We start from the raw sequence: 22,365 nt of genomic DNA on the forward strand, positions 1-22,365 counted from the left end.
CTACAGCCTGCTAGTAGCTCTGTGAGGCTGTACTGACATGCTCACATTGTGTCATTAGGATTCATTATCTGGGAACCATGAAGGTCCAAGGTCCAATCCACTTGACATTTGTTGAAATATTAAAATCCGTACAAGAATTTAAGACTGAGAAGTCAAAACGGTATCACTGCATTTAATGTAGAAAACACGAAGTTCATCAAAAGACTTAAATGATTTAAATCACAGACAACACACTTGAAAACATTTAATTTCCTTTAAAAAAAAAAAAAAAAAAAAAGTTTCTCATTAAAGCTGCTCACGGATGACTGTTTTACAGCTGTGGTAATACAATAGTATTGTAATACAATAATCACAATGGAATACAAGTGTGTTGGAGAAGAGGTCTGAGTGGTCTGGATGGTCTGTAGCCTGCAGTCAAGACTCCGCAGCAGGTCACAGTTTCAGCTCCGGTCTGGATTCAAACCTCTCGAGTGAAGCAGCTCCTCTCATTGGACCTTCGTCTTCACTTCACCTTCGGGGGTATGTAGTGGATTCTGCACCTTTCACTGAAAACCTGACCACAGGAAATCGGGAATAAGTACGATATAGGATAATGACAGAGCATTTTTTTTGTGATTATAGGACATTACTAATAACAGTGAGCATACCTTCAGACTTCTATCATTGACGACCTCTTCAACATTCAGCTCTGATTGCATAAGCTTTAACTGGAGACGTGGAAGAAAAAATACATTACTTAATTTATTGTTTTTACTCAAAGTATGATGACAGAATTGTTATAAATATATATTATATACATTTCTGTCTTACACAATTTTTTATATAAATCTATTCCACACAAAAACATATCCACTATCAAGCTATAAAGATAGTTTTATGGATGAGACAGAGGGTCAGATTTTTATGATTATGTCCAAGGTTTGAGATGCACATGTCTAAAAGTACTCCAGTGATTTGATAAGTTAGTGGATTAGCATGGGACAAATAAAGAAATGGTCCTCATTTAAGCAGCAGAAGCCAACATATTCTGATTTTACTCCCTACTACAGGTCAAACCCTAAAAATACTTAATTCTAAATTTCCAATAAGAGATCTTGATAGCACTTTTCATTAGATTCCTCCCTGCTAGGCCTGTCGCAGTGAAGGGATTTTCCCTGTAGTGATTTAGGGTGGTGTAAAAGCGTGGTGTGCTGTATTATTGCATATCCACATATGGAATATAGATTGATGCACATAATGCGGAACCACAAGCGCAAGTTCTTCTGCCAGTAAACGTTTAGCTGCCGCTGTTAGCAACAGGTGCTGAGGTTAGCACAACAAGCTGACTTATGTGCGAGTCAGTCACTGTTGCGAGTGTGAAACGCCAGAGCTGGCACATCAGCTGATTCCTGGTCAGCTACAACAGCAATGGGGAGAGAGTTGTGTATAAGACGAAGATGGTGTGTCACCGTTGCTCCACCGTCGTAGGTTCTGGAAATGGAAACGCATCCAACATGCTAATGCACATTAGACATCATCATCCAGATGTGACAATCACTGGAACGAGGAAAAAAAAACAACCTGGAGCCCGAGTCCTTATCTCGATGCTTTCTTTAGATGGAGCAATTAAATCCTTTCGTTAAACGCCCTCTTTTGTTTACTCTTAAATTACACTCTTAACTCTGAGTTAATAGGAGTGTGAACATAGCGGTTGTGGCGGTTGGCCTGTGCGTGGTATTATAACATTTCCTCCTAAATACCCACGTCTTTTAAACTCCACCCCTCATCGTAATGCAGGCTTTCTATTAAAATATATAAAAAGTATTTGTTCTTTATGCCCAATCCGCGACAACCCTAACAACATCACTATGTCATCATCTGGGTTATTTTTTCAATCTTTGGAAAATTCCCCCTATATACTAAAGCCACAGAGGACATTATACAACTGTTTTACCAGGCCGAGTAATAAGTAAGTAAGTAATACTTTTACTCCGATACATTTTTTATGTGCTGCATCATTACTCGTTACAATTGTAAAAATGTTACGAAACATTCCAAACCCACATTATCACTGCCAGAGCGGTAGATGGCTCCGTCACCAGGTTTGATGAAGCTGGCTCATCATTGAGTGAATCAAGCGATCAAGCTGTCTTATAAGAAGACTGTGCGTGCCCCCGTTCTGCCTTTCTCTCTGCTGCCTGCCTGCATTGAGAACACTTGAGCTTTGTTAGTTTGTTAGTTTGTTTCGAGATGGAAGAACCAGAAACGCCACCGTCAACCCCCTAACTTCGAGTGATCGTGGCGGTGAGGGTGAGGAAGGAGACCACCCCTGGCCCTATTTAGAGTCCATGTTTTCATTTGTCGGAGTGAAAGACAATTCATATAAAATGAAGTGCCTACTCTGCTTCCCGAAAGATTGCGAAATAATGGCCTTCAAAAATTCACTGTTGAATTTGAAGAAACATATCAATGTAAGTTACAAATATAATTGACTATAATTTGACTGCTTTCTTTAATAACTACATAACACAATACTTGTACTTTTACTTTCAGTACTTGAGTAGTACATTTTAAAATAAACTACTTGCAATATTTAAGTACAAAAAATTTTGAATACTTTAGTACTTCCACTTAAGTGTGGTGCTTAAAGAGCACTTCAACTTCTACTTAAGTCACTTTTTTGATAGAGCACTTGTACTTTTACTCAAGTCTGGGTCTCTAGTACTTTTCACATGTCTGCATCTACAGCTTAGTGGTGTTTGGAGCCCACTAGTGTTACAAACAGGACTTACTTTGGTTTGCTCTTTTCTGAGCTGTTTGAGGAGTGTCAGGTTTTCGCTGTCTTTTGCTCTCTCTTCACGCAGCTGTCCCACCACCTCAGATGTTTGGGCTATACAGGACTTGATAGCTTTGTCTCGGGTCAGATGGGCCTCCATCATCTGTGGAATGCATGAGATTATTATAAGAACTGCTTCAGCAATTTTATGAAAAAGCTAGGAGGAAACTTGGATACACGTTATTTTAGTCATGACTGTCACTCACAGATTCATATAGTTGTTTGCATGTTTGTGTGGCATCCACTTTCCCTGAGAAGGAGACTGTGGGCACGGTGGTGTTCAGAGAATGGACGATGCGGTCATCTATGGTGCGCATCAACTTTAGCACCTCCTGAGAAACACAGTGTGGCAACAAGATATGCAGCAGCTCAGTTCAACATTAAAGCAAGGTCACAAAACGTGTTATGCTAAAATACATGGCATGTTTTCTAAGTTATCTCTGGTTATCAGAACATAGCCTGATGTCTTAAAAATCACATACTAAATCTGCCAACACATACATGTCTCCACATACTGTATTTGTGCTCAGTACAAATGAAACAGAATGGGAACTGATGACCTTTCTGGCTTAAGGAGAGAGACAGGTGCTAAAACAGAGCGTTTCAGACAGAGGGTGAATACAGGTATGATAAAAGGTATGATACATTAAAGGGTGTATAGGCTACATGTTCTTGTAGAAACCCAAGCCACAAGTATGAACCTGAAAATGAGCATAATATGGGACCTTTAAACAACTTCAACAGGTCAGGTATCACATGCTGGCCGGGTATGTTTATCTGGAGACCCGTGACAGTGACTTTCAGACCATATGCTGTCTGTTTTCAGTCCTGCTGATCCAGTCTGGCTCCTAAAACTCTTACAGAGCAAAAGGTGTGAACATTAGTATCAGGAGTCACTCAACCACTGGTTTACAGAAAATAAACACGACATGTGAACTTTCACACGGTTTCACACGGTTACGATTCGGATCGCTACCAATCCGTGACAAGTTAGCACTGCTCGATTAAGCCTTCGTTAAAATTACCTGAAACATTGAAAAGTCCTCACAGTTTAAAGTTCCACCGGGCGCCGCCATGGTGGACTGCAGGGTCCTCTCTACACAACGCTAGTGGCTGTTCAAGACAGTGCCTGAATAAAACACTGCGGTCCATAACGTATGATATTATATTTATCGCGGTTAACTGGAGCGATACGTCGACGCGACCGCCATATTGGGACGGAGTAGCTATGCCTCCTATGTCTTTGGAGGCAGATCTAGTCACAATTAAAATCATAATTTCTCGCTGGATTTTTAACCGATTTGCTTTGTTACAAATGTCAGACATGTAGCCTATGTATAATATGATACTTGGTTTAATTAAAATGGTGGTTTTCATACCAAAATCCATTATCTGGTGTACTTTATAGCTTTAAAACAGGTGATCAGTATATAAAAAATCACCTCTGTAAAGTTGTCATAAAGCTATGAAATTAGCTAAAGAGACCAAAGCCGTTTTTGTACTAGGCTGTAATCGTGCTTAATTGTTGGGATGTTGGGATGTTTTAACATTGGGGGTCTATGGTGATTGACTCGTCTCGAGGAAAAGCAGTACAGCTGCCACAGGAATAGTAAAACTACATGACAAACATAATTTTCTGCATCGTACTTCTATATATTACTAATAACTGAAATAAAAAAAAATACTTGTCCTTACATAAGATAGCATTACCTAACCATATATTGCACAAAAGTCTGTTTTTTTCTATGAGTCTTATGGTCAGCCGTAAACCCTACTCCGTCCCAAAATGGCGGCTGCAGAGACGCATGAGACACACAAGCCAAGACGTGTATCATTTTTCGATCAGGCATACAGTAGAGGCTCATACGCTTATGTGACGGGGTCCTGTTGGGCAAATGGTAAAAGGGCAGTTAGTTCACATTCAATACCTGACGGGGGACTGAGTTACGCAGTTTAATGGATTGATAGACACGTTATATCTTATTTACTTTAACATAAAGAGCATGAATTTCGTCAGATCTCGGATTTCCATTGGCAACCTTATAGGTTCGTATCGGTACATTTGATTTCTGTGTTGTTTTTGTTATCTGGCTAGTTTAGCATTACCAAACCTCCACAACGCTGTGGAGTAACGTTAGTAGTCAGTATCTTTCTCCCACTTAACTTAATCGTTGTAACCTTAGTAATTGTATTATATATTTGGTATTTTTCCTATTCGTTCTTTGAATGTCAAACGTCATAATTCGATTAAATTATTCTTACGTGGCTATAAAAGGTGTTAATAGGACTATGGCTTGGTATCATTCAAAATGTTCAATACTGATACCTGTACCGATACCTTGAATTCGATACCGGTTCTTTAACGAAAAATATAAAAAGCCTTACTAAAAAACTTTGGCCTAGCAAACTTTTAAAAATTATTTTTATACAATATTTCTAGGCTTTGTTATCCTGACACACCTCCGTTTTATTATGAAAGTGGCCAGCACACCTTATTATTATGAGGTATCTTGTGGGCACTTTTTTGTTTAGTTGTTGTGATATTTTGGCATGGATTAGTTCAGTGTTTTATGATTAGAGCTGAAATGATTAGAACACAAAATAAATCAACAATCGCTTAATCATTTAAGTAATTTTACTCAAACAAAATATTTTGCAGTTCCAGCCTCTTAGTTGGGATTATTTACTGCTATTCTTTGTCTTATGTGACCATAAACTGAATATCATCATTAGTTTGTGGACTGTTTGACAAAACAAACAACTTCAGTAGGCCTAAGTAACTTTGGGATATATATTTTTTTTTTTAAATGTCTCAACAGGTCAGAGGTGCAGACAGGTCACTGAAACATGGAGCCATAGAGGGATGTGCAATAAACCACAGGAGGCCAAAGCAGAGCCTCCTGCAGCTCCAGCACAAGGTAGAGTTTGGGATCATAGGCAGACATCCTTATTAATTTACTACCACACATGTATTCTGTTCACCTGTAATTCAGAATACTATGTATGTGTGTGTGTGTGTGTGTGTGTGTGTATATATATATGAATGAAAACTGATGGTGTGTGTGTTTTCCCATCATCATTTATTTGTCTTGTAAGTCATACATGCTTCAATCAGACAAGCAGTTCAGTCCTACAAATTCCCACTTAATCAGAGAAAGGGATCGCCAATCTTACAGGAGCATGGAGAAGAGGTTTTCATTTGGGATGAGCTGTAACTATTTTAAGTTTTAAGAAAGTGATATTCCTTAGAATATCACAGACATATGAAACATCCCCATAATGATTGTCATAGGATTTTGTACATCACAGGTCACTTGTTATCATAGCAAGTGTGTGAAAGTTTTCTTTAGTCCCAGAGGGAGGAGGGACACAGGAAGTGAGGTTACAATCTGGGGTGATGGAGCTAATGAATGGGGCTTGTGAAACTGAACTCTGTGAATTCTTTCTTCAAAATGTGGATTTGTAAATGTAAACTTAGTTTGTTCTTTCTAACGTGTGCTTTCTTTTATACAGTACCTCGAGCCGCGTTCAGACTCCCAGGCTACAGACCCTCAAATCTGGACAAGAAGATGCTGGTCTGGTCTGGACGCTTTAAGACAGCAGACCAGATACCAGAGCTTGTGTCGTAAGTAGCCTCTTCCTGTTTATGCCAGACCACCCAGCACAATCACATCTGATTGGCTCTTTGCGTGATTTAGTTAAGATGCATCACAAGAACAGAGCTAACTAACTGGATGAGCGGTGGTGCTGCTGTGGGTAGCTGATGTTCCAAGATGGCTACAGGTCAAACAAGGCGTCTGTCTTTGGCTGGAGGTAATTACTGTGGTTCCTGAAATCAGGGTGGAGATCATATCTGATCTTCTTCAGTGATAAAAGACCTTGTCACGCATACAAACTGCAGATCTCCGTTCTCTTGCATACACAATGAACCAAGACAGGGAAAAAAAATTTAATTAATGTTGACGTAAGAGACTGAGAGAAGCATAAATAGCTGGTGGTGATTGTTGCCATTATGGTCATTGCACATTACTTGTGTGCTGAGCTTAAAAACAGCACAAAGTATCAACAGAGCCTGCTTGTTGATGCGTTCCACATTGTTTTTGATTACAATATTGTTTTTTGAAGCATTCAAATATCTGGCTACAATGACATTGGTTTGTGCACCTGCCTGTGTGTTCCACAGGTTTGAGATGATTGATGCTGCCAGAAACAAAGTCAGAGTGAAAGCCTGCTATGTGATGATGGCGACCACAATAGCGGCCTGTCTGTTGATGGTGTTCCTGGGAAAACGGGTGAGTGACACTATATGACTGCATTGTGTTTGCAGACATTGTTTTTCTCCAGTATCTGTTTACAAGGAGGGGAATCTTAGTTGAATGGTTAACAATGTGAAGGAGCAGTTTTGTCCTTGCCTTTATTGCACACAAAAAAAATTCCAAGTTTTTCAGATCTCATCTGTAATATGTCTGATTTTGTCGCAGGCTGCAGGCAGGCATGAGTCCCTGACAGGTCAAAACATGGAGAAGAAAGCTAGATGGAGGGAGGAACTACAAAGAGAGAAGGAAGCTGCTATTTCCCTGTCTGAGAAGGCTCAGTGATGGAAGACAACTAGTCCCTGCACAACCCCCCCCGCCTTCCTCCCTCCAACATTGGGCCAATAGAGTCCCCCTTCTTACTGTATATCATAACATCAGAGCTCCCCACTCCCATCCTAGAGAACAACCAACAGATAGAGCAGTAAATACTTTAGTTTTGCAGCTTGCAGATTGACCTCCACACACAACTATAGATTTAACAATTTTTGAAACCTAATGTAAGGTTTTATCTTTTCAGTGAATATATTGAGGTTATAAACTGAAACCTGTTTTTGAGGAAACAGCCCTAACAGTTATTGTGTCATCAGTATTTGGTTGTATCAGAGGAGAGTGGAAACACACTGACTTTAATGTGATGGAGCTTTTAGGAGTTTTATAATGAATTCCTGCCGCAAAATAATTACTATGCAGCAAAATAATGATTTTCAGACAAATTAGTTTTAACAAATGCTCCAATTAAGTTCTCTATCTAGCAAACTTTCAACACATACATAAATGCCTTGTGTCCTGTCTTTTAAATTTGCCTCAGAGGCAACAGTCTTAGGAAGAAAGCCCTGAAGAGTTTCAAATGGTTTGTTTTCTTAAGAGAACTTCAAGAAAGAGACATGATTCATCTGCACAATGGTCTGTTGTGTCCTGCTATTCATGTAATTTGGCAGGTTTGTTCATGACTGTTCATGTTTGTATAGAGTGAGCACCATAAAAAAAAAAAAAAATCACTTCAATAAAGTATTGCTTCTTGAGAATTCCCATCTGATTTAATGACCTGATCTGGTTTCATATAAACTGCAACTCTTAAGCCAGAGGTCTGAATAAAAGTTATTTTTCACTGTAGACCAAACGATTAGTTGAAAAAACACTCTGCAGATTAATTGATAATATAAGCATTAGTTGCTGCTTTACCCACAGGTACATTTCTTTAGCTGTATGGCAGTAATTTGATCAAGGAAAATGCTTTTCAAAAAGATTCACCCTGTACATAAACTACAATGAAACTGATTCACTTACACTGTGGTTCATGAAACAGCTTTTATGCAAATGGCATAACGAGGGACAGTTGCACAAACTCAATACAACAAACAGTAATTAACATATAGAGCTGGTCATCTCTTGCAGAGATTGATAAAAGTAAGCAATGTTAAGAGAACTTGGTAAACATACATTTGCTAAGGTAGGTGATCACCAGTATTTAAGCTTTTATCTGGATTTTTGTTTAAATTATCTAGGATTCCTGTAGAATTAGGATTATGGCACCATCAGCAACATGGCAGATGCTAACCCCAACTAAAAAAAAACATTGTTTTTAAAAAAAAACAACTTTAGACCAAATAGCTGTTGTGTAGATATGGCATGATCAAATTGGAAAATACTACCTGAACCGACGGCTCACAGCTAAACAGACAATTTTCTGAGAGTCTGGTTTACATTGTCACAATACAGTTCTTCTAGCTTTGCTGAGGCAGCATGATCTACTGGTTGTAATTAGTGTGCTAAGATCTTCAGTGGGAAGGGTAAAACCGTAAAGTACATTGTAATCCTTGTCATACCAGAAAGGGACTGAGGATTCAGACCACACATCTTTAAACCTCGCTTCCTGAGGAAGCGTGTCATGAACCAATTAAATAGTTAACGTAAAAACTACGGTATATTCTCAAAGAGCAGGCATCAGTCCTGAACTAAAGTGCTGCAAATGAAATGCAATTATGGTAAGATAATACAAATTCCCGCTGGTCTGCTGCTGGACAGAATCCAGGGTTAAATAGTCTGTTTTGTCTCGTCCAAGTCTGTGTAATGGTCTCAGTGCGAGGGAAGACTCAAATTCCCATGGTTCCATGGGGTTATTCACATCACACCACAGGCAGTCTAAACTCTTCAGGATGAAGCCTGTGCAGGTGGAAAGTCCCATTACCGGATATAAAGGAATGCATGATATGAGATCCAGGAGGGAATGCAGAGCAGCCTGGTATGTCACTGACAAGCTCCACCCCTCAGCGACACAGTCAAGTTCCTAATTTGTCCATCTGTGGTCACTTATCCAATGGCCAGAGAGGAGGTGATGGAATTCAACCTCCATTTTTGAGTCGTTGAAGTGCCTTCTGTAGAGGTCTGTAGAGTCCTTGGGTTGGGGTTGGGACTGGCGACATGGCCCCAGTGTGGGCAGTTCAGTCTGAAGACCACAGTCAAAAGTGGTCAACGTCTCATGGTCAGTCCAGTGTTTAGGTTAGATCATTCTTCTGTGTGTGTGTGTGTGTGTGTGTGTGTATAAGGGGGGTAAAAATCACGTCCATGTTTGTCTGTCTTGTGAGTCATTAATGCTTCAATCAGACAAGCAGTGCAGTCCTACAAACTCCCACTTACTGAAGACAGGGATTGCCAATCCTACGGCAAGAAGTGCTTTTTTTGGGATGAGCTGAGGAAATCCACAAAGTACAACAGAGGTGGTGTTACAGGGACAATCTGCTAGTAGGAGATGCCGGGGCCTGAGCAGGTAGGTGGGGTTCAGGCGCAGAGGTGAGCTCAGCGCAAGAGCAGAATGATGAGTGAAACCTTTACAAACTGGCTGACAAGACTGCAGAACTTCACCCACGTTGGACGTACGCACACACGTGCTCCTGTAATGTTACATTTTTCATAATCATGATAATGATTAAATCAAACTCTCTGACGATGAGAAGGGAAGGAGGAGGGCAGCTGAGAGTTTACTCGTAACCCTTGATCGTGGCAGTGGGCAGAGAGTAGGGAGAAATGAGCAGAGGTGAGGATGAAGGTGAAGCACATGGGGAGGGAGGATTAAGCATTATAGCTGGAAGCCTTCCATCGGGGCCTCGCACTGCTGGAAGAGGAACTGCTGCTGCTGCAGATCAACGGCTGGAGCCAGAGACGGGTCCTCGTCTTCTGTGTTGAAGTAGCGCTCGATCAGATCGAAGGCCTTCTGGTAGATTTCCTGGTTCTCGTGGCCCTGCAAGAACTCCAACTTGTCCAGACCTGAGAGGAAGGGAGGTAGTGCTGGATTAATTAACTGCCAGCAATTAAAATCATTTCAGATTATTGACTTTTCTGCATCAAGATATAATCTTCCATACATTAAAACTAACTTAACTAAACTAAATGTTCTGATCAAGGTTATAATCGTTAACGAAAACGAACGAAATAACGAAAACTAGGTGGGAAAAAACAGTGTCGTTAACTGAAATAAAAACAAAAACAAGGCATTACAATAAAACGATAACTAAACCAAAACTGTAATGTCTTGTTTGCAAAACTAACTAAAATAAAATAATAGAGTAAATGTCCTTAGTTTTCGTCTTTGTTGATGTCTTTCATAGAGCAAATAACGTTATATATTTTCGAACCATGACATTTCCCGTAGACATGTATAGTTTCCGACTGGGAACAAAGAAATCCCGACATTCCACGTCAAATTGAACACAACATGTCCATGCCCCTCACCTGGCATCATAGCGGTACCGAAAGTTGGAAGAAAGCGGAACCTGTTTGATTATGACTGTGTCAGATAAAAGCAAGCGCCTTGCAGTGGAAGGTGGTAAAATATTACAGGGGAAAATCCCACGAATTTGAAAGTACATTTGAGAAGCGCACACAAGCTAGAAGGCTAACCTAGCTTACCTTAACAAGGTTAAGGAGAAAGCAAAGCCCCCTTACCCTGAAACAGAAGCTAACCCCGGTAACGTTACGGGCATGGATGTATGGATACAGGGCCAGGCAGCATGACAGAGACAACAGCAGGACAGAGAACACTACAGGAAGGCTTTCACTGGCGACCCGATAGCTGCTGGTTAGTACATACGCAGGAACACCAAAAGCGGGAGGAAGCGTGGATTGATACTGGGATGTCTACACAACAGTCTGTTGGCTATTTAGTTTTTTTCCTGGAACACGTCACTTACACATTTTGCACTTAATGCGGCGTCTTGTGTAGACTGTTTACATATGTATGACCATATGTAGGCTACATTTTATGTACTGGTGTTATTGTTCAATACATTGTGAATACATATTTCTAAAATTGTATGATGTTTTTGTTGAGTTATTACAAAATACTTTTTGAATCCCCCGACAAATAACCCATATTACAAAAAGACTAAAACTAAGACTAAAAGTAATAAAAACTAAAACTAAGCATTTTCAAAAACTAAACTAGCAAACCCGCTTTAAAAACTAATTAAAACCAAACTGAATTTGAATTTCGTTTTTGACACAAAAAGTCAAAAACAAAATAAAAATAAAAACTAATGAAAAATGCAAAACTATAATAACCTTGGTTCTGATATGCCCACTAACAGAAAGATTGATTTGATATAGTTTTGCTCAGAGTTGCATGGACACTTACCATAGGCCTCTTCAATGAGTGCACAGTAAGGGTTGATGCCTCCTCCCCTCTTGGCCTCCAGTTCTCCCAGTCGCAGGATGTTTTCAAGGCCATTTAGAGCCACCTGAACTATTTTGGAGTCCATAAGTGTGAGCAGGTCACACAGAGGTTTTATACAGCCGAGATCCACAAGGTGCCTGCAGGGGGCAGTACACACCCAGATACAGAATCAAACTTCTCAAAAAACAACTTCAAAGTCTTTGGCTCAACAATGGACACAAAGCATGATGCGTAAACCACACATACTGCATCAAAAGCTAACATAAATATCTTAACGTCCGTCGGGCTCGGGCCGGGTTCGGCTACTGCTCTGTCGGACGCGGACTGGGCTCGAACAGAAAAATGCTGCCCGATCCGCATTCTACTCCCTAATGCCTTAAAAGATTAATACAAGTGTTCATTTTCCTATTCAAGTTCCCATTTCCCCCTATCATTTCGCATAGCATGCTATATGTAGTTTTTTGGGATATTGTTTGTAGATTTTCTCAACTTTTAAATACAAACCCCTTGCTGTGACTTATTATAAAACAATGCCCTAAATAAAAAAGGAACAGACTACTACATACCTTTTATGAGCATTACTTCTACGTATGTGAAAGAGCCAAACGCTAACACTGTATTATTTCTGATCTGTGGTGTGAGTTAGTCAAGGAACAAGCCACAGTCCACTGTATGGAAGAACTTGGATAAAACTGTCTGTATACTGTATGTTAAACTGCATCAGTCTTACCTAATTTGCTCTGCAGAGCCTCCTGAGGTGGCATTGGTTATGGCCCAGGCTGCCTCCTTCCTTGTGCGAAACTCTGCTACCTGCAGGATAGTGATGAGAGGAGGCAGCAGGCCTGCATCTATCACCATCTATTAAGAGGGAAAAACGACTTGATTAGATCAGGAAATGCTAATGCTTAATATTCAAGTTATTCTGTACACACACACACACACACACACACACACACACACACACACACACACACACACACACCTGGATTTGTGCTCGGTTCCCTGCAGTGATGTTGGAGATTGTCCAGCAGGCTTCCTTCTTGATGGACTCCTTGGGGCTACTCAGGAGGTGAAGTAGGGACTGCAGCGCTGAACAGTTTAAAATCACCTAGGCAACCACACAAATTACACACAAAGTCAGAAATATTCATCTATAAGTATTAAATTACCTTCTCCAAAAGAAGTAGAATTGTATGTGTGTGTACATGCTGCCATTACCTGTGTCTGCAGATCATCTCCAGTGACTATGTTTCCAACAGCTCGCAGTGCAGGGGATACCACCTTATAATCAGAGTGCCTGCAAATAAGCAGAATTGTAATGTGTGATCACTCAGATGTTGTTTACGAAGCTTGCTCCAGTCACGACACACCCACATCTGGATTGTCGAATGGTACACATGGGAAATTCTGTATCTGTCTGTGTAAGAACATCGCTCTTCTCCAACAGTAAATATCAAAGTTGCGTCTAATCTTTTAGAATTTTAGTATACAGTATGTGTATTCTTACATCAGCAACTCCACCAGCCTGCGACAGACTCCTGAGTCAATAACGGCCTGGATTTTGTCATTGGGGCCATCAGATAGGTAGGAGAGTGCCCAGCATGCATCAGCCAGGATGTCTGTGTCATTGACGAACAGCAGCCAAGACAGCACACTGAGACACGGAGACACCTGGGGAAAAAAAGAGACATGGTGGCAGGGTTAGAGCAACATGTTAGTGTTAAGTCCAATGGGAGTGACGGTTTTCCAGTTTAGATATATAACTTAATTTGTGTCAGCTTGTGTCCTTGAAAAGTGAGATATGATGTACTTTAGCAATCTGAGAAGTGTGCTATTGCCATAGTGATATGTTTATCTTGGCAAATTACCTTAGTGAAGTCTGGAGGTGGGTTCTTTCCTCTGCACAGGTTTGAGAGTGCCCACACTGCATTCCTCATCATAGTTAGACGATTCTGTTTGGCTAATAACCTGCAAAAGCAGCATATTTTACTGAGAATACAGGATTTAAGTTGCTCTTTATTAATTTTTTTTACATGTAATAAGATTTAAGATGAAGACAATAAGACACTGGAGTTGCTACTTACTGCACCAGGGAAGGCAGAATGTTGCAGTCTATGACAAAGTCTCTGCATTCTGTGCTATCTCCTGCTATGTTTCCCAAGGCCCACACTGCCTGATGGTCAAAGCAATTATTTAGGGCAGTCAATAAACAACATTCAAATGTACAATATTCGGCAGGTTAACTAAATATATGTTATTTTATTTACATCAAAGTTACAATTTATCAACATAATAAAAAGATGAAGTGAATGTCAGTGGGGAGACAATTGGCTAAACCACTGGTATGTCTGAATCCTCCCTACCTGTTCCTGTACGTCTTCGAAATCCGAGCTGAGCATCTCTATGAAAATGGGCACAGCTCCTGCCTGGATTACCACCCGAGTCTGATGGGATGTACCTGATGCAATGTTGGTCAACACCCATGCAGCCTCAAACTGAAACAATATATTTCATATATTAATATAAACAAATAATTTGAAATTGATGTATTATATATTGATCACTCAGATTAGATATAAACAGTTAATGTGCAAGAAGAGTTCAGATAAAAAAATGCAAGGAAAATAAAGCAGCTTTAAGCATCGCCTGTTCAGTGCACACCTGTGCCATTACTAAGACATACTGAGGAAATGTACCTGCAATGTGCAGTTTTCTCTCCTCTTTAGGAACTCCACAAAGCGCTCCACCACCCCTGGAGTGGCAATGACTTCATCAATGGGTGGGTTGGGCTCTGTGTGGGACATACAGTAAAGGTGGACAAGATGACAAAAATGAATAAAAGTAATACTTATCATAGCATTATCTTGATAACAAGAGGTTAAAACATTTACTCATGTATTCAAAACAATATAAAATGTTCCTTTCATAGTCAAACTGTATTTTACTATAGATGAAAATAAGTCTCTTACTGCTGCACCAAAGACAAGCTGGAGTGGCAGTTTCTCAAATAGTTTCGTTAAAGAAAACTGATTTACTCCATTTATATACTGTATGCATAAAATAATGCATAATTTCCTATGCTAAAGGCATTTAATTGTCATCCAGCCCTTGTTGAAATCAAGTTTCTATAGGAATAACCGCTATCTACAGCACTCTTACCTTTAGAAAGAAGCTTCCTAAAGCGTTGAGTGCCTATAAGCTGCTGCTCAGGAGTACTGGAGAAGATCATTTGAGTCATGTCTTCAGAGATCACCCCACCCTGTACAGCAAAGAAATGGAGATTTGATAAAACACAGATGAAATGCTTTCACATCCGACTTCATGCGTATATTCAATGCATGTAGATGAGTAGCAGGATTTCTCTTCTTACCGTGAGTGGGTCCATGTTGTTAGCCTGGGACTCCAGATAGCCACTATCTGCCATCCCATCGTCCTCCGGGAGGCCATCATCCTCCACTGTGGCAACATTCCTCCTCTTGAAAAGCTGCAATAGAATAATATTTAAATAAATTATGTTAGTCCAAGTATATTTCCTCTTCACAATACATCAATAGAAACACAGCATGGGTTCAAGTTTATTCCCTGACATTAGCAACACTGCCAGGACAAAATTTTGTAATCATTAAGGCTGTTAAAATGCAATCTACCCTGAGGCCAATTCTACCTCCACAATAACACATTTTAAAACGTATCCTCTGCTGAGGTCTAAATTACGTCCTCCACACTTTGTTTACCTGTTCATCCTTCTTCTGCTTGCGAAGCTGTAGGCCTTCCTCTTCCCTCCTTCTTCTCATTTCATCTGTGTTAAGGGACTTGTTCTTGTAGCTCTTGAGTCGTGCATTGTCCTTACCCTGACTCATTGTGCAGCCTAGAGAGAAATATACATTATGTAGACAGAAGGTTTGGAGAAAATGTTTTACCTTCCCAATCTGGAACTGGCTATTGTAACGTTTCTGATAGATGGCATAAGCATATTCCACACCACTAATTGTAGAACAATGCATGTATGTATGTATGCAACTTTAGCCAAAGTATATTAGAGTTTGAGGTAAGTAGGGCACCCTCTACCAGTTTTCGGCATGTGTCAATTATAAGGATTACCAAAACAATCACTAAATAATGTAAAGCTACCGTATGTAAACGCCAATAGTGCATTATCCTCTCAGCAAACAGTTCACACAATTGGGACATCTAAGGATACCTGCTAGCTAGCTAGCTGGTTAGCTTCATGTCTTACCTGCGTTATTATATATCCCGCTGCTTTTACAAAACAAATCATTATAAGTATCCGGTGTGCTGCTTCCCCTTATCGATTCACAAATAAGCAAAGCACAAACAAATATTTAATTAATGAAGCACAGGTATACGGGAGGGCTAGCTACACTTTGTCAGCTAGCTAGCTAATGTCATAGCCGTTGTTAGCTAAATTAGCTAACGTTAGCTCTGAAATGTAACGTTAGCTCATGCGACAGCCCAATGTTTTCCAAATTTTGCCGACATTAGGAATTGAATTAGCTTCTGATTATAAAGCGTTATCATACATAGACTTCTAAATACATGTAACGTTACTTATTATTAACTGACCTGTCAAATTGGGCTCTGTAATCCCCTTGTTGTTATTCGCTAGGCCACCGTTTGTACTGCCGTCGCCGGTATGACACTGCGCATGCGTGATATCAAACGCAGCCCCCCACCCACAAAATTCCCCCGCACTTTATTTACACTCCGCCCCACCCACGCGACGCTTCTGCTCGCTCACACACACACACACACACACACACACACACACACACACACACACACACACATTTGTTTTGCAACACTGCGCTGGGTGCAGACTTTATTTCAAGGTCCAACCGCAATGGAAGTGCGCACAGCACGCAGCAACATAAATGACCTGTGCAGGTGACCATAGCTGGAGCCAAGCATTCAACAAGGTAGGACAACTTCAAGGAGAACTGGATGGGTCCGTCGAAGTTGTAACTGTTTTAAAGTGGACCAAACACACTCCATGGCTCGTTTGTGCAGCTACACAGACAACAAATAACAACACATGAACACAAGCGATAGACAGATAGGCTACAACAAGCATCATAACCTCATTCTCTTCATACCTCCCTCTTTTTCATCAAAAAATTACAAACAGCCTATTCACAACAAATGATGATGAGATGTGATAAAATAGCGTAACAACTAACAGGAACAGGAAAGAAAGTAAGGCAATAATGTGACAACATATTAATTAAAAATCATCATATCCTCTTCTTTTGTCACATGATCACATGCCTAATCATCCATATTGTTGAAAACAATTGTTACACACATTTTAATAGTAAAGGGATAGGCTATGGTAAAAGAGCAAAGCAAAGTCACAAGGGTACTGTTGTAATGTACTCATTCATAATTATAAAAAAGCAAACAGATCTAGTTCAGCTGCTTTGATAAGGTGATACACTTCTGCTACTTAATAGGCAGCCTGGGAAACAGAACAATGACCCTGCTGAGAGTTATATCATAGATCTTATATTGTTGGATTAATCAATGCTTTAATGTGTAAAATGCATTTTAATGTTGTACCTGGCTCAGGAAGTGGCTATTTTACCTTAATCATACCTACACGTTAGTTTAACAAGAACAATGTGACATATTCTACTCTATGTGGTCGTCATATGTCTTTTAATAAAAAATCCTAATCTGTGATGCAACTAGAGTAAAAAATACAATATTTCCATTTGAGACGTAGTGGATTCAAAGTATGGAAATAGTCAAGTAAAGTACAAGTACTTCAAAATGGAACTTAGATACAACACTTTTCACCACTAAATACTGGTATTTAGTGGTGAAAAGTGGTATTTAGTATTTAGTGGTAAATGCCACGCTTCCATAATACAATCCAGCAGGCAACATTTCATCAAACTCTTAAAATTAAGTTCTTCAAAGGTGCGATGATTCATTGAGTACCTGGTCTCATCTGCTGGGCCACAAACTGATTTGATTGGGTGAAATATACCTGTTACCAAACATGAATACTGAGACAAAGTCCATCTTTTATAAATGTTATGCATCAAGTAATTAAATCTGAGGTCAGATTTTTATCTTTTTTTAATTCAGATACATTTAGTCCCTCATTTGGAAACAAAGGACACAAGGAGAAAGTCTGCAAACACTGATGATATAAGTTTCAAACAGGTACACGTGCTGAGGGGCCATAAAAGCCTTAGTGTTACACAACCAGCCTTTTTAATGCAACAGAAGCCCCTTCGCTACAGCATTGTTTGTTCTGCTTTCATTCAAGAAGCACATTAAACGGTACGTCAAAAGCTTCTTTATTCAACCAATTTTAAGAATGAATTATCAACATGGTATGTCCAAAGCCTGTTTACTTTATGTGTTTTAATTTATAATACTTGTGTTTTTAGATAACCTTTCCACGATGGCAAAACACAACATTAGCCTTGTGATTGCCATTGTGCTGGCACTGCTTTTCTTCATCATCACTATGGTGTTCACTGCTCTGGCAGGGCTGGGAATATGTAAGTTTTAATGCTCTATTTGGGATATAAGATTACGTTATTTAATAAAAAACTGTATAAATAATGTTGCAGCCTTTGACCTTTCAAGTGTGTCAAAATACCTTTCAGTAAGTAATTCTGTATCTATTTGTATTTTTTTAAATTTGTGTCCTAAAGATCCATTTTTGGAGACCACCAGTAATATTTCAGATGAGTTTGTAACCCAGATCACCCCAGCAGGATGGACCTTTACCATTTGGTCGATCATTTACATCTTTCTGGCTTCAGTGTTGGTCTACGTCCTCTCCGGCATCTTTAGGAAGTAAGAACCAGAAGGAATTGAATTTTCATGGTAATCTTTGCCTCCTAGATTGTATCTGGTATGCTGACGCAAACATTTACCTCTCTGTGATGTTCTTTCTTTAGGAACGCATATGGTTACGTCTACTGCAGCCCGGCTATTTTGCCACATGGGTTTTTTGTGGCTTGGTGCTTGAATCTGAGCTTGAATACTGCATGGTTGTTCCTGTGGGACAGAAAGTAAGATAGGACATTTTCTTCATTTACTTCAACTGGATTCAGTTAGCAATTTATTTCAATGTACAGTATAGAGGACAAGTTGAGTAACAAAGTGAAGGAATATACTGTATATTTCAGACATACAGCTACTTGAATGTTTCTGCCTCTGGATTTTTTTTTTTTTCCTTATTTGAACTAAGGGTTTACAGATAGTCAGTGTCATATGCTGTACAGATTGTAAGGCCCTAAGAGGCAAATTTCTTATGTTATGAGCAGATAGATATATAATACAAAATGGGGGGGGTAGCACAGTTGTATGTGACTGGATAATGATTTTCTGTATCATTGTAATAAAATATACATTATTCTATTTTTCATCCCTATCAGGTTGATGCCTGCTGCACTGGCTTTCCTCATCCTAATTGCCTTGACCAACTACGTCATGATATTCTTCTCCTGCCATGGTCTCCACAGCTATGGCGCCTGGCTCAACAAGTACCACAAAGTAGACCTGTGGCTTCACCATGTGTTGGTTAGTATGGCGGCTCTATTGCAAGCTTATGTTTACCTGTTTATCTCCTAGCAACATCATTTGTGCCAGCTAAGCTAAGTCTTTTCTGTTGTCTCTATTACAGGTTCAGAATGGTGTTGCCATATATGCAACATGGACAACCATTGCATCCCTAATTAACCTGACCATCGTGCTGACTTATGATACAAACATGTCCCCGACGGACGCTTCCACCGCCTCACTCTCTGTTTTGACTGTTGTGTTGTTTGTGTGGTAAGTGCAAAGGAAATATTTTTGCAGATATTTCTGCGTTATCTTTAATAAGTTCATTAAAAAAAAAAACTATAGTATTTCGGGAGCAAATGTATTGTATTTCTTGCAGGTTTTTCCTAGAAAACTTTGTCCTCGACAAACACGTGAGGTACATTCTCACCATTTACCCCGTTGTGATCTGGGCAGTGGCGGGGGCATTCATGAAAAACAATGCTGCAGATCCTACTCGCAATAACATCTTCACTAGTAAGAAACTTTAAAAAAAAACATCTTTAATCTGAATTACATCAGCTGGATGTTTCATGTCTTTTTACATTCACTGTTCTACAAATATTGCATTAACTATGATTGATTTTTTTATAATGCAGTTACATACATACAGGTATTAAACCCCACTACAGGGGACAGATAGTATGCACACTAATGCCTCCCTCTTATATTTTCTTTCCACTATAGCTGTGCTGTTGGCTGTAGCCTGTGCCACTTTTGCTGGACGGCTATTTTTGGTCATCTATAAGCACATCAAAAAGCCATTTTACGTTGATCTCAGCCCAGAGAGCATGTCCCCGATGGAGATCGCTGAGAAGCAGAAAAAGATATTTAAGTAACAATGTTGAATGACTATTTTTATGATAAACCTTTCTGTGTAGATGCAGTATGACGTGTATTTCTAAATGCTTTGTACTGTATATATTGTAATTTATGACTTTTGTGCCAGGGAGACACTGCTGCCACACGATGAAGCTTCTTATAATAAATGTGATATTAAATGATAAGATGCTGAAGTCCAATTTAAGTTGTTTCACTGGAAAATACATTAAATGCTCTCTGAGTTGTAATAACATGCTAAATTCATTATTTATTTTACCTACATTTTTTTATACAAATATGACAAATGGGGGTTATTATCTGTTTTTGTTCATGCGTTTTGAGTTTTATTTTGTATACAGTTCAAATTCCATACGTCTTTCCCTCAATTTTATGCTTTTGAAAAATGATTTTTTGTATATATGAGATACAAAAAGTTACTACAATTATTAAACTGTACAATAATGTCCCTGGTAGGTTATGAGGTGCAGTAATGACAACATAAAGAATCATTTAATAAGAACCGCTGCAAGACCAGGTGATGTCAATCTCAAAGGTTTTAAATGCCCAGACTCATCTGACCTTGCCCCAACAATCAGCACCATGGGTTCTTCTAAGCAGTTGTCTAGAAAACTGAAACTGAAAATAGTTGACGTTCACAAAGCAGGAGAAGGCTATAAGAAGATAGCAAAGCGTTTTCAGATGCCAATATCCTCTGTTCGGAATGTAATTAAGAAATGGCAGTCATCAGGAACAGTGGAAGTTAAAGCAAGATCTGGAAGACCAAGAAAAATATCAGACAGAACAGCTCACAGGATTGTGAGAAAAGCAAGTCAAAACCCACGTTTGCACAATCCATCCAGAAAGATCTGGCAGACACTGGAGTTGTGGTACACCATTCCACTATAAAGAGATACTTGAACAAATATGGTCTTCATGGAAGAGTCATCAGAAGAAAACCTCTTCTACGTCCTCACCACAAAAATCAGCGTTTGAAGTTTGCAAATGAACATATAGACAAGCCTGATGCATTGTGGAAACAAGTTCTGTGGACCGATGAGGTTAAAATAGAACTTTTTGGCCGGAATGTGCAAAGGCATGTTTGGAGAAGAAAGGGCACAGAATTTAATGAAAAGAACCTCTGTCCAACTGTTAAGCATGGGGGTGGATCAATCATGCTTTGGGGTTGTATTGCAGCCAATGGCACAGGGAACATTTCACGAGTAGAAGGAAAAATGGATTCAATAAAATTTCAGCAAATTTTGGACGCTAACTTGATGCCATCTGTGAAAAAGCTGAAGTTAAAGAGAGGATGGCTTCTACAAATGGATAATGATCCTAAACACACCTCAAAATCCACGGTGGATTACATCAAGAGGTGTAAACTGAAGGTTTTGCCATGGCCTTCACAGTCTCCTGACCTCAACATAATTCAAAATCTATGGCTAGACCTTAAAAGAGCAGTGCGTGACAGACAGTCCAGAAATCTCAAAGAACTGGAAGACTTTTGTAAGGAAGAATGGGCGAAGATACCTCAAACAAGAATTGAAAGACTCTTGGCTGGCTACAAAAAGCGTTTACAAGCTGTGATACTTGCCAAAGGGGGCAGTACAAGGTATTAACTCTGCAGGGTGCCCAAACTTTTGCAGACGCCATTTTTTGTTTTCTGTTATTTTGAAAGTGTAAATGATGGAAATAAAATCTAACTTTTTTTTGACATATTATAAGAATGTCTAATCTGTCATTTGATGCCTTTTGGAGATTTTTCCATCTTTTCTTGGCTTTTTTATGCACATTAATACAAATCTTTACCTGGTGTGCCCAAACTTTCGAGCCCCACTGTAGATTAATTCATCGTGACACCAACACAATTTAAACTTGATATTCCCATCTCACCTAACAACAAAACTAGATCTTTATACTTTCATATCCCATCATGGGTTCAAATGTCAATTTACATGACTTTTCAAATATGACAAATATGTCATCAAAGTTGTAGATTTTTTTAAATAAAAAATGAGCATACACAAAGTTTATACATTGTCATTCATTCAGGAGTCAGATATATGAATGCATTTCATAATTATGGATTATATGGGGAAGTTAGTCTTTAATTATTCACTGCACTTTGGCAGAATGTATATAAGATAAGAGGTGCACGT

General features: G+C 39.4%; 4 protein-coding genes across 5 annotated transcripts; 2 read left to right on the forward strand and 2 right to left on the reverse strand.

Moving 5' to 3' along the window:
• Nucleotides 1-231: 231 nt before the first annotated feature.
• Nucleotides 232-3,931, reverse strand: mix23 (mitochondrial matrix import factor 23). The gene is made up of 5 exons (XM_078281095.1): nucleotides 3,841-3,931; nucleotides 3,022-3,147; nucleotides 2,772-2,918; nucleotides 648-707; nucleotides 232-553 (listed from the first exon to the last, which is right to left on the reverse strand). The coding sequence occupies exons 1-5, from the start codon at nucleotides 3,889-3,891 to the stop codon at nucleotides 503-505; spliced, it is 435 nt and encodes a 144-aa protein (XP_078137221.1). The 5' UTR covers nucleotides 3,892-3,931; the 3' UTR covers nucleotides 232-502.
• A 758-nt stretch (nucleotides 3,932-4,689) lies between these two features.
• Nucleotides 4,690-8,156, forward strand: fam162a (family with sequence similarity 162 member A). The gene is made up of 5 exons (XM_078280275.1): nucleotides 4,690-4,861; nucleotides 5,635-5,733; nucleotides 6,329-6,440; nucleotides 6,999-7,107; nucleotides 7,297-8,156. Exons 1-5 carry the CDS (start codon nucleotides 4,819-4,821, stop codon nucleotides 7,411-7,413), a joined length of 480 nt encoding a protein of 159 aa, XP_078136401.1. The 5' UTR covers nucleotides 4,690-4,818; the 3' UTR covers nucleotides 7,414-8,156.
• Nucleotides 8,157-8,425: 269 nt separating this feature from the next.
• kpna1 (karyopherin alpha 1 (importin alpha 5)) lies at nucleotides 8,426-16,467 on the reverse strand. The gene is made up of 14 exons (XM_078280273.1): nucleotides 16,385-16,467; nucleotides 15,535-15,668; nucleotides 15,171-15,284; nucleotides 14,960-15,059; nucleotides 14,497-14,591; nucleotides 14,164-14,295; nucleotides 13,885-13,973; nucleotides 13,669-13,768; nucleotides 13,308-13,471; nucleotides 13,019-13,097; nucleotides 12,783-12,908; nucleotides 12,531-12,658; nucleotides 11,762-11,937; nucleotides 8,426-10,395 (listed from the first exon to the last, which is right to left on the reverse strand). Exons 2-14 carry the CDS (start codon nucleotides 15,658-15,660, stop codon nucleotides 10,208-10,210), a joined length of 1,617 nt encoding a protein of 538 aa, XP_078136399.1. The 5' UTR covers nucleotides 15,661-15,668; nucleotides 16,385-16,467; the 3' UTR covers nucleotides 8,426-10,207.
• Nucleotides 16,468-16,582: 115 nt separating this feature from the next.
• On the forward strand, nucleotides 16,583-20,428 carry LOC144537134 (uncharacterized). 2 transcript variants are annotated; one of them, XM_078280590.1, is made up of 9 exons: nucleotides 16,583-16,737; nucleotides 17,912-18,109; nucleotides 18,220-18,333; nucleotides 18,490-18,634; nucleotides 18,739-18,852; nucleotides 19,219-19,363; nucleotides 19,467-19,615; nucleotides 19,725-19,861; nucleotides 20,072-20,428. In XM_078280590.1, exons 3-9 carry the CDS (start codon nucleotides 18,234-18,236, stop codon nucleotides 20,221-20,223), a joined length of 942 nt encoding a protein of 313 aa, XP_078136716.1. In that variant the 5' UTR covers nucleotides 16,583-16,737; nucleotides 17,912-18,109; nucleotides 18,220-18,233; the 3' UTR covers nucleotides 20,224-20,428. The 2 variants fall into 2 exon arrangements, with proteins under 2 accessions (XP_078136716.1, XP_078136717.1); XM_078280591.1 differs by having other exon boundaries at nucleotides 17,990-18,109.
• The last annotated feature ends 1,937 nt before the right edge of the window (nucleotides 20,429-22,365 follow it).

Source organism: Sander vitreus, chromosome 22, assembly GCF_031162955.1.
Source record: "Sander vitreus isolate 19-12246 chromosome 22, sanVit1, whole genome shotgun sequence".
NCBI classification, from domain to species: domain Eukaryota; kingdom Metazoa; phylum Chordata; class Actinopteri; order Perciformes; family Percidae; genus Sander; species Sander vitreus.